At 43.2% G+C, this 10368-nt stretch overlaps 1 protein-coding gene across 2 annotated transcripts in view; it reads left to right on the top strand.

The window, feature by feature from the left end:
- Window positions 1–407: 407 nt before the first annotated feature.
- The window catches only part of smim13 (small integral membrane protein 13), a 58654-nt gene continuing 48693 nt past the window's right edge, over window positions 408–10368 (top strand). Inside the window, exon 1 of one of the 2 annotated variants that reach the window (XM_078241166.1) lies at window positions 408–643. In XM_078241166.1, coding sequence (XP_078097292.1) covers window positions 619–643 — 25 coding nt within the window. In that variant the 5' untranslated portion in view covers window positions 408–618. Of the gene's footprint in view, window positions 763–10368 lie in introns of both variants that reach the window. The other variant, XM_078241157.1, reaches the window with a different exon arrangement.

Genomic DNA, 10368 nt, shown 5'->3' with positions numbered 1-10368 from the left:
TGAAGAGTAGTTTCAGTTGATTAACTGGTAAACCTATACCTACCTTTCTCTATTACTGGGACACACTCCACGAACCTGCTTGAAAAAGGCTTGTGTTGCTGACATCACCTAGCAACCGGGCAACATTGAAAAACCAGATCACAGAAAGAAGACCATATTTGAAGGCGACAATTGAATATTCAACCATTGAATGCTATTTATAAACTGGGGAGGGGCGCTAAAAATCACACCATGTGTAAATGTAAATAACTCTGGATTTAAGGATGAGCTCCGCTTTTTGGGTCTTCAGTGAACCAACCTGATTTGCCGCCTGTCCTTGGCTCCAGGGAGGATTGCATGCTGGGAGTTGTAGTCTTCGCCCCGCCCGGCCAGGCCCGCGAGCCCCGCTGCTGTGCCGCCGTAAAACTACAACTACCGGCATGCCCCAGGGCGGCGCAGGCCGGAGGCGGCGCTGTGCGGCTGTCAGTGTGATCACCAAAGATTGCGAAATACTGTGGTAATCGGCAGCTTCTGTAATCGGTGTGTGTGCCCCCATCAGGGTCCTGAGCAGCGGGCAGTGTTATCGTTGGCTGGGTGTCGCCGGTCGGCAGTCAGGTTTTTTTTGCTGCCGGGAAGCCGATGTTGGGCCTAGTGGTATTGCTGAGTGAGTCCTGCAGCTGTCACTGATACCCGCCTCCAGGCGCGCAATGTTACAGAGCATCGGTCTGACCCTGCTGGTCTTGGTAGCCACTCTCTTATGCGTCCTCTTGTTTATGCTTTTTGGTGAGTAAGACACCTGTGGGAAGAAAGAAAACAACTCGGTAGGTGGGTTTTGGGCATCTACAGTGCAACCTCCCCTCGTTAATCATGAGGCAAACTTGAGACATCGAGATTTGCTGCAAACAAAATCATGGGTTGTGCTATTTTCCTTCCATATACAATACAGCAGTATATGGATCGACAGTTGGTTTACAAACGTCGATTATGACTTATTTACAATCTCTAATAGTTGAGTGCTTTACAAAAATATGTGAATGCATCTGAGAATGCTTTACCATCTTTTTAAATCCTAACCTGTTATCTAGGTATGATCATGGCCTCACCTGTTGTGGTGAAGTCCAATCCCAAAGAAATATTTTCTTCCCAGAGGACGGTACCTGCAGCACGTGTACAATTCAGGTCTCACAGCTGTTGAATGTCGGGCAGGGAACGTTCATCATTAAATTAATGCGTTCAAATATCAGTTTGTGAGATCGATGTATCTTTTCATACTTAAACAAGTTGAGCCGTAAGTATTAAATTTCAATGTCTCCGTGAGCCTTTGGGTTACTTATCACTATATTTATCTCAGTGTTGTCTTTATTTGTAAATTTTGGTCAGTATACTTCTGTCAGATGTAAATGTAATTATGTGACCTTTCAATCCTTAATCATTTCCACTTTAAACCTATCTCACGGTTTGCGTCTTGTCCTATTTGCCATCTTTTTTCAATAACTCTGCTCCTTTCCTTTGTAACTTATTGAAATCAGTCCCAATAAGGTACATTTTTCACTGATTGTTCCCTTTCCTTCTCAGTTTGTATATTAAATCTAAATAGGTTCTGGGGCCCTAGAAAATAATGATTCATCTTAAAGAGATTTAATGCCAGTGTTATGTGCAGCATATCACTGGTTTAAACATTTAAGGATCTAGTAGGGTCCTGTCCACACAACACTGAATCCCAAGCCACAGTCTCCCCCAACTCACTGCCAATCACACAGCTGCGCTTAGCCATCTTTGCCTCTGCTTCAGCTAACGTGAAGTTTTTTGTTTTGTTTGTGGAATGTGAGCATCACTAGCATCAGAGGGACCTGGGTGTGCAAGTCCACAGATCTTTGAAGGTGACGTCACAGGTGGAGAAGGTGGTGAAGAAGGCATATGGCATGCTTGCCTTTATAGGACGGGGCATAGAGTATAAAAGTTGGGGTCTGATGTTGCAGATGTATAGAACGTTGGTTCGGCCGCATTTGGAATACTGCGTCCAGTTCTGGTCGCCACACTACCAGAAGGACGTGGAGGCTTTGGAGAGAGTACAGAGGAGGTTTACCAGGATGTTGCCTGGTATGGAGGGGCTTGGTTATGAGGAGAGATTGGGGAAACTGGGGTTGTTCTCCTTGGAAAGACGGAGGATGAGGGGAGACTTAATAGAGGTGTATAAAATTATGAAAGGCATAGATAGGGTGAACGGTGGGAAGCTTTTCCCCGGGTCGGTGGTGACGTTCACGAGGGGTCATAGGTTCAAGGTGAAGGGGGGGAGGTTTAACACAGATATCAGAAGGACATATTTCACACAGAGGGTCGTGGGGGCCTGGAATGTGTTGCCGGGCAAGGTGGTGGAGGCGGACACACTGGGAACGTTTAAGACTTATCTAGACAGCTATATGAACGGAGTGGGAATGGAGGGATACAAAAGAGTGGTCTAGTTTGGACCAGGGAGCGGCGCGGGCTAATTGTTCCTGGTTTCTCGTTTCAAGGCTTCATTCTACGATCATCTTGCTGGTGCCAGTACAGAGTGAGACTGCGGATAGTTGGGAACCTGTCTCGGGGACAGGGAATTCATATGGTGTTCGTGGAAGTGGAAATGACTAGGGTTGGGAAGCATTTTCCGATCGGGGCCATTGTGATCTCCTGGACTCGTTTCGATCGCCTCAGGGGGTCGGAGAGGAATTTCCCAGATTTTTTTTTTTTCCCCATATTGGCCCTGGGGTTTTTCACTCTGGGTTTTCGCCTCTCCCTGGAGATCACATGGTCTGGAATGGGGGGGTGGGGGTAAGTTAATAGGTTGTAATGAACAAAGCATCATAGCTGTGAGGGACAGCTCGGTGGATAGGATATTGGTATGTAGATAGGCTGGAAAATTGGGCGGGGATCCTGGATTCAGGATTCAATCCTGGACCGGGGAGCGGCGCGGGCTTGGAGGGCCGAAGGGCCTGTTCCTGTGCTGTATTGTTCTTTGTTCTTTGTTCTTTGTTCAAAGCCAGCATTTCTGATTGCTCTTGGAAAGGTGATGCTGGCCACCCTCTTGAACAGCTGCAATCCATGTGGTGTAGCTACACCCACAGTAAAGCTTCAGCCTTGTCACAGGGAGGTTCACAATTTTGAGCTAGTGAGTGAAGGAAAGAGTGATTTAGTTCTAAGTCAGGATGTTTGTGGCTTGGAGAAGAAGTTGTCAGTTGTGGCGTTCATGTGCATCCGCTGTCCTTTTGCTTCTAGGTGGTAGACGTTGCAGATTTGAAAGGTGCTGACAAATTACTGCAGTGCATTTTCTATATGGTATGGACTACTGCCAGTGATGGAAGGAATGAATATTTAATATAGGGTGCCAATCAAGCAAGTTACTTTGTCCTGGATGGTGTCGCGCTACTCAAGTGTTGTTGAAGCTGTGCTTATCCACACAAACGGAAAGTATTCCATCACACTTCTGACTTGTGGCTTGGTGGGCAAGCTTTGGGGAGTTAGGATGTGAGTTACTTGCTGCAGAATTCCTAGCCTCTGACATGTTCTCCCTGCATTGTGCCCTGCCTCCCCCATTCCCATTGACTTCAACTTTACTAGGGCTCCTTGGTTAGATACTACTTTGATGACAGGGGTAGTCACTCTCGCCTCTTAAATTGAGCTATTTTGTCCATGTTTGAACTAGCGTTGTAATGAGGCCTGGAACTGAGGTGGGGACCCAAACTCCAAACTTAGCTTTGGTGAGCAGATTATTGCAGAATAAATGTTAGCACCATTGATGATACTGAATATGACTTTGTTAATGATTGAGATTAGACTTTGGCACAGTAATTGGCCAGACTGGAATTTTGGGAATGAATCGCTCAACAATTTTTCACATTGCTGGGTATATAACAATATTGTAGCCTATTGGAAATGCTTGGATAGGAGTATAGCTGGTTCTGGAACACAAGTCTTCAATATTATAACCAAGATTTTACCAGGGCTAATTGCCTTTGCTGTATCCAGTCCGCTGAACTGTTTCTTGATATCAAGTGAAGTGAATCAAATTGACTGAAAACTGGCATCTGTGAGGCTGGGGACATCTGGAGGAGGCTGTGATGGGCCATTCACATGGGACTTCTACCTGAAGATGTTTGCAGATGCAACAGCCTTGTCTTTTGCACTGATGTGCTGAGCTCTTCCATAATTTCTGATGAAAGATCACAGACCTGAAACATTAACTCTGTTCCTCTCTCCACAAATGCTGCTAGATTTCCTGAGTATTTTGAGCATTTTCTGTTTTTATTTCAGATTTCCAGCACCCACAATATTTTGCTTTTGTATTGTTACTGAGGATGGGGATGTTTGTGGAGCCACCTCCTCCAGTTAATTATTTAATTGTCCAGCACCATTCACAAGTGGATGTGGCACTGCGGAGCTTTGACCTGATCTGTAGGTTGTAGTATCACTCCGATCTGCCTATGCTATTAGACCTGTGTTGTAGCTTCCCCAGGTTGACACCTCATTTTTATGTATGCTCCGTGCTACTCCTAGCATGCTCTCCTGTGCTTTTTGAAGGTCAGTTGATCCCTTTGCTTGATGGTAATGGTAGAGTGAGGAATATGCCAGGCATGAGGTTAGAGTGTAGTAAAATACAATTCTTCAGTTGCTGTTAGCCCACAGTTCCTCATGGATGCCCAATTTTGAGCAGATAGAACTTGGTCACTCTACGCGTACCGTCATGGACAGATGCATCTGCGACGGTAGCTTGGCGAGGGTGAGGCCAAGTAGTTTTTTTCCCCTCTTTGTTCTTTTATATCTTGCAGCAGACCCAATCTAGCAGCTATGTCTTCAGGAACCTGCTCAGAAGGTAATGTTGCTACCCAACCACTGAAGTCTGCCGTACAGAGTGAATTCTGTACCCTTGCTACCTTCAATGGTTCTTCCTTGTAATATTCAACATAGAGGAGTAGTCCTAATTAATCAGTGAGAGGTTTCCTTGTCTGTGTTTGAACTGATGTCGTGAGACTTCATGGGGTCAGAAGTCAATGTTTAGCATTCGTAGGGCTCCACCCTCCTGTCTGTGCTTTCACATTGAAGGGCAATATGTGGTCATATGATCTATCACATATTGTGTAGGGGCCAGCAGATCAGGAAAGGGATATTATTCGGTGCCTGGCAAAAAGCCTGACATTTCAGATCCCGATTGTGAGTGAGGGACTATTGATGGTCATTCCCACAAGTACTGTCATGGGCAGATACATCTTTGACAGATAGATTGGGGAGGACAAGGCCAAATTATAAAATCATAGAATCTTACAGTGCAGAAGGAGGCCATTCGGCCCATCGAGTCTGCACCAACCATAATCCCACCCAGGCCATATCCCCATAACCCCATGCATTTACCCTAGCTAGTCCCCCTAACATTAAGGGGCAATTTAGCATGGCCAATCTGCCTAACCCACACATCTTTGGACTGTAGGAGGAAACTGCAGCACCCGGAGGAAACCCACGCAGACACAGGGAGAATGTGCAAACTCAACACAGACAGTGACCCAAGCCAGGAATTGAACCTGGACCTCTGGCGCTGTGAGGCAGTAGTGCTAACCATTGTGCCACTGTGCTGCCCATAACCATTGTGCCACCCAACTTATGATACTTCACTGAGGTTGGGAGTCAATGTTGAGGACTCTCAGGGAATTTCTCTCCTAACTGTCTACTACTGTGCAGCCACCACTGCTGAGTCTGTCCTGAGGGCGGGAGAGGACATTCCCAGGGATAATGGTGGTATCTGGGACATGGGTTGTAAGGCATGATTCTGTAAGTATAACCTTGTCAGGCTTGATTAGTCTGTGAGACACTTTTCCCAATTTTAGCACCAGCCCGTAGAGGTTAGTAAGCAGGACCTTGCAAAGTCAACAGACTTGGATGTGCCTTTGTCATTTCTGATGCCTAGATTGATGCTTGGTGACCCATCGATATTATGCCTCTTCAACTTTTCTACTGTGGTTTGACACAACTGAGTGGCTAAAGCATATTAGTGAACCAGATTGGGTTTTATAACAATTATTAATAGTTTCATGACACCATTACTAAGACTAGCTTTCAATTCCATATTTTTATTAATTATATTAATTTTATTTATCAATTGAATTCATTAGTTTTAATGGTGGGATTTGAACTTGTATCCCAGTTTGGACCTCTGGACTACTAGTCCAGTGACATTACATTCTTCCCTCACCATTTTCCCTAGTGTTAAAATAAAAGGGAGATGGGACAAGTAAAGAAAGAAATGATGGGAGTAGAGTAGGTGTAAATGGAAAAAGAATATCATTATCAACAACTACCTGATGTAGGAGGCCAAAGACAGGGAAGTTAAGGTACGAGTGGAGCAGAGAGCTAAAATGACAGGCAACAGGAAGCCGGGGATTACACTTGTGAACTGAATTTCCACAAGTTGATCACCAGTTTCCATCTGGTTCTTCATTATAGAGGAAACTAAATTGTTAGCAGCAGTATAGTAAATTGAAAGAAATACAAGTAAATTGTTGTTTAATCTGAAATGAGTGTTCTGGGAGCACATGGGCAAGAGGATGAAAAAGGCAAGTAACTAAATAAGTGAAATTAGGTAATATAAATCAAGTGGTAGTTTAAGATTTATCTACATAGAAGCATGCAAGCAATTGATTTTGAAGACAACACTTCAAAAACTTGATCTAGGAAGCCATCTAATGGTCAGAGCAGGCAATTACTTTTATGAGATTTACATTGGAAAATTCAATAGGAAACATAGACTTAAAAAAATTTATTTTAATTTATGTAATGCCTTTCATCACCCAGGAAAGGAGCCAATTGTTGAAGTCACTGTTGTAATGTAGGAAGTACGGCAGTCAATTTGTGCACAACAAAATCCCATGCACAGAAAGTACCCACAAAATTCAATTGATAATGCTCAAAGATCCTATTTTTAGATGTTGTTCGAAGGATAACTATTAGAAATGTATAATGGGAAAAATTGACAAGCCGAAGTAGATTTGTTTTACAAAAGGCGAAACAACACAAAAGTAACATCCTAGATATTTGGTAGGCAATCTTCCTTGATCTCCTTGATAGGAAAAGCGAATAGATTGAAACAGTATGGAATAGATTTTTTGTAAATTATTTTGTAAATTCAGAAATATGCTGTGATCTTTTCATTAAATTTCTTACAATTCTGGGAGCCTGGATAATTACACTATTTCTTGCTAAATCAAACTCGGAGTATTTGTTTCAAGCTAATCCTTTCAAACTTGACTCCCCAAAAATATTCTTTGATTTGAATAAAACAGCCTTTTTGTATTCTAGAATTTTAAATACAGGATAAATTCAATTTACGCTTAAATGATTTCTCTCTCCAATCTGTAATCAACAAAACTTGTAATTTTTCTTTTATAAAGAGTTGGCTTTACACTGTGACAGGATTTAAAGGAACAGGCACTAATCAGACAAATTAGAAATTTGTTGTTGACATTGAACCTGTGATTTACTTCATGGTTCAAACAGGTGTTTCATGCTGAAATAGAGGACAGTACACTAATTTAAAGTTTGCAGCTATGTATGAAATAATACGTATGCGGTAATTACTGAGTGGCCTCTTTATAGCCTAATCCTGGATTGCAGGCTAAATGCACAAGATTAGCTGCTCTCAGTTAATAAAATGGTTTAGAATCCTGATAGGGTGCATACTATTTTTTAAAAAGGCTTGCATTTATATAGTGACTTTCGTGGTCTCAGGGCATCTCAAAGCACTTCACAGCCAATGAAGTGTTATAATACAACATGGAAAGATTTATGGCACTGAAAGAAGGCCATTCAGTTCATCATGTTGGAATCATGGCAGTCAATTTGTGCACAGCAAGTTCTCACAAACAGCAATGTGATAATAACAAAATTAACTGTGGAATAAATATTCACTAGTATACTGGGGATAACTCTTCTAAATAGTGTCATGGGTAATTTATATACACTTGAGAGAGCAAAATAGATCTTGGTTTAATAGCTCATCCAGAAGACAGCATCTCCAGTAGTTCAGTACTGACTGTCAGCTGCAACATTAGCTCCTCTATGTCCTGTATCGCTTAGTCTAATTTTCTTCAATCCATGTAGTATTTTAAATGTATTATGCAGTTAACTTTCAAATTTATTAGGTTTAGGTATGTGTAATGAGCTTATTACTCCTGACTGCCTACCATTTGAAGAAGGGGGTTAGAGTTGGAAATTATGGCAGATGCATATTTCTTCCTAACATTCTTGGATTAAGACCAATTGTCTCACTGGCTTAGTGAGATAAATTATCTGTCCAGATGAGGGTTTCAATTCGAGATCTTCAGTCTGAATGACCCATTACCACACTGAGTTGGAGATGTACCCAAAAAAGGCTTTGAGTGTCACGAAAGTATGTTGAGTATGAAGATGTTCAATATTTGTGGCATATCAGAATGATATATAGTTGCCAACATAACTTCAAACAGATGCTCAATTTCTCTGGACTTTATTTTGGGATGTTTGCATGGGAGGGCAGTGGGGGCGGTGTGGAGGGTGGCTGGAGAGAGAGGGCAGACGATTGGGCAGGCTAAATTACCCTAAATCACCATAATTCTATATGGTTTGTTTCTTCTGTGCTTGTACCAGATAATCAGCTAGACTGTAACAAATAGCATAAGTAAGGGCTGATTGGAAACTAAGATGAATTATTCTAAGCAGCACAAACACTGGCAAGGAAGTGCAGAGATTCTTTCTTAAGTTTGAAATTTTTAAAAGAAGTTTGAATATTGCAGAATGGGTATTCTTTCTTGGATTCCAAACTGTCTAATTCAGAGTAGACAACTTAAGCATGGATCATTGATTCTGGAGGGAAAAAATTAAAATTTAAATGTGACAGGATATGGATTCATCCAGCACCCAAAGATATTTACACATCAAAGCAGAATCCGTGGATGGCTGTTTGATGACAAGTGTCCCCTCCGAAGGCATGGCCAGTAGCACCTGCAAAGAGCTTAAGGATTGATGTTCAGGAAAGTTACAACAGAAGCCATGTGAGAAATGTGAGGGGAGGGGGTGTGGCCGATCATCCTCTGGGGTGGGGGTGGAGAGGGGGTGTGACGTATCATCCCATGGCGGGGGGGGGAGGAGGAGAGGGTGAATAAATCCCCAGGGCCTGATCATCTACTGAGGTGAGATAAAAATGATTGTCCTTGACATCAAGGCAACATTTGACTGAGTGTGGCAAAGCCTGTTCATATCGTTATCAACATCCAGGAAGCTACCTTTGACCAGAAACTGAACTGGACCAGCCACATAAATATTGTGGTTAAAGGAGCAATTCAGAGGCTGAAAATTCCATGGCAAATGACTCATCTCCTGACTTGCCAAAGCCTGTCCATAATTTACAAGGCAAAAGTCAGGAGTATGATAGAACGTTCTCCACTTGGCTGGGTGAGTGCAGCTCCAAAAACACTAGAGGTTCAACGCCATCCAGGGCAACGTTTAATTAACTTTTTAAAAAGAAAGTTCAAAAGATCGTGCCAAGTTATTCTTCCCATTTAGGGCGGCACGGTAGCACAGTGGTTAGCACTGCTGCTTCACAGCTCCAGGGTCCCGGGTTCGATTCCCGGCTCGGGTCACTGTCTGTGTGGAGTTTGCACATTCTCCTCGTGTCTGCGTGGGTTTCCTCCGGGTGCTCCAGTTTCCTCCCATAGTCCAAAGATGTGCGGGTTAGGTTGATTGGCTAGGTTAAAAAAATTGCCCCTTAGAGTCCTGGGATGCGTAGGTTAGAGGGATTAGCGGGTAAAATATGTGGGGGTAGGGCCTGGGTGGGATTGTGGTCGGTGCAGACTCGATGGGCCGAATGGCCTCCTTCTGCACTGTAGAGTTTCTATGATTTCTATGATTTCCATGGCGTCTCCCACCATCTATATTCATTCACTCCACCTTCGCTGCACACTGACAGCAGTACGTGCAATCTAGAAGATGCACTGCAGCAATTCATCAAGGCTCTTTCAACAGCACTTCCAAACTTGCAACCTCAATCACTAGAAGGACAATGGCAGCAGATGTGTGGGAACCTTCAAATCACACACATCCTGACTTGGAACTATGTTGCCATTTCTTTACTTTCGCTGGGTCAAAATCAAGGAACCTCCCTTCCAAACAGCACTGTGGGTGTACCCATACCACATGGACTGCAGCAATTCAAGAAGGGGGCTTGCCATTACCTCAAGGGAAATTAGGAATGGTGAATAAATGCTGGCCTTGCCAGTGATGTCCACGTTCCATGAGAATGCAAGATTTAGTGAGAGGGAAGAACTGAGGGAGATCAATATTAGTAGAGAAATGGTCCTGGGAAAATTGATGGGACTGAAGGTGGATAAATCC

The sequence above is a fragment of the Mustelus asterias genome, chromosome 2, assembly GCF_964213995.1.
Source record: "Mustelus asterias chromosome 2, sMusAst1.hap1.1, whole genome shotgun sequence".
NCBI classification, from domain to species: domain Eukaryota; kingdom Metazoa; phylum Chordata; class Chondrichthyes; order Carcharhiniformes; family Triakidae; genus Mustelus; species Mustelus asterias.
Note: the sequence above shows the minus strand (reverse complement) of the source record. Positions and strands in the feature narration are given on the sequence as shown.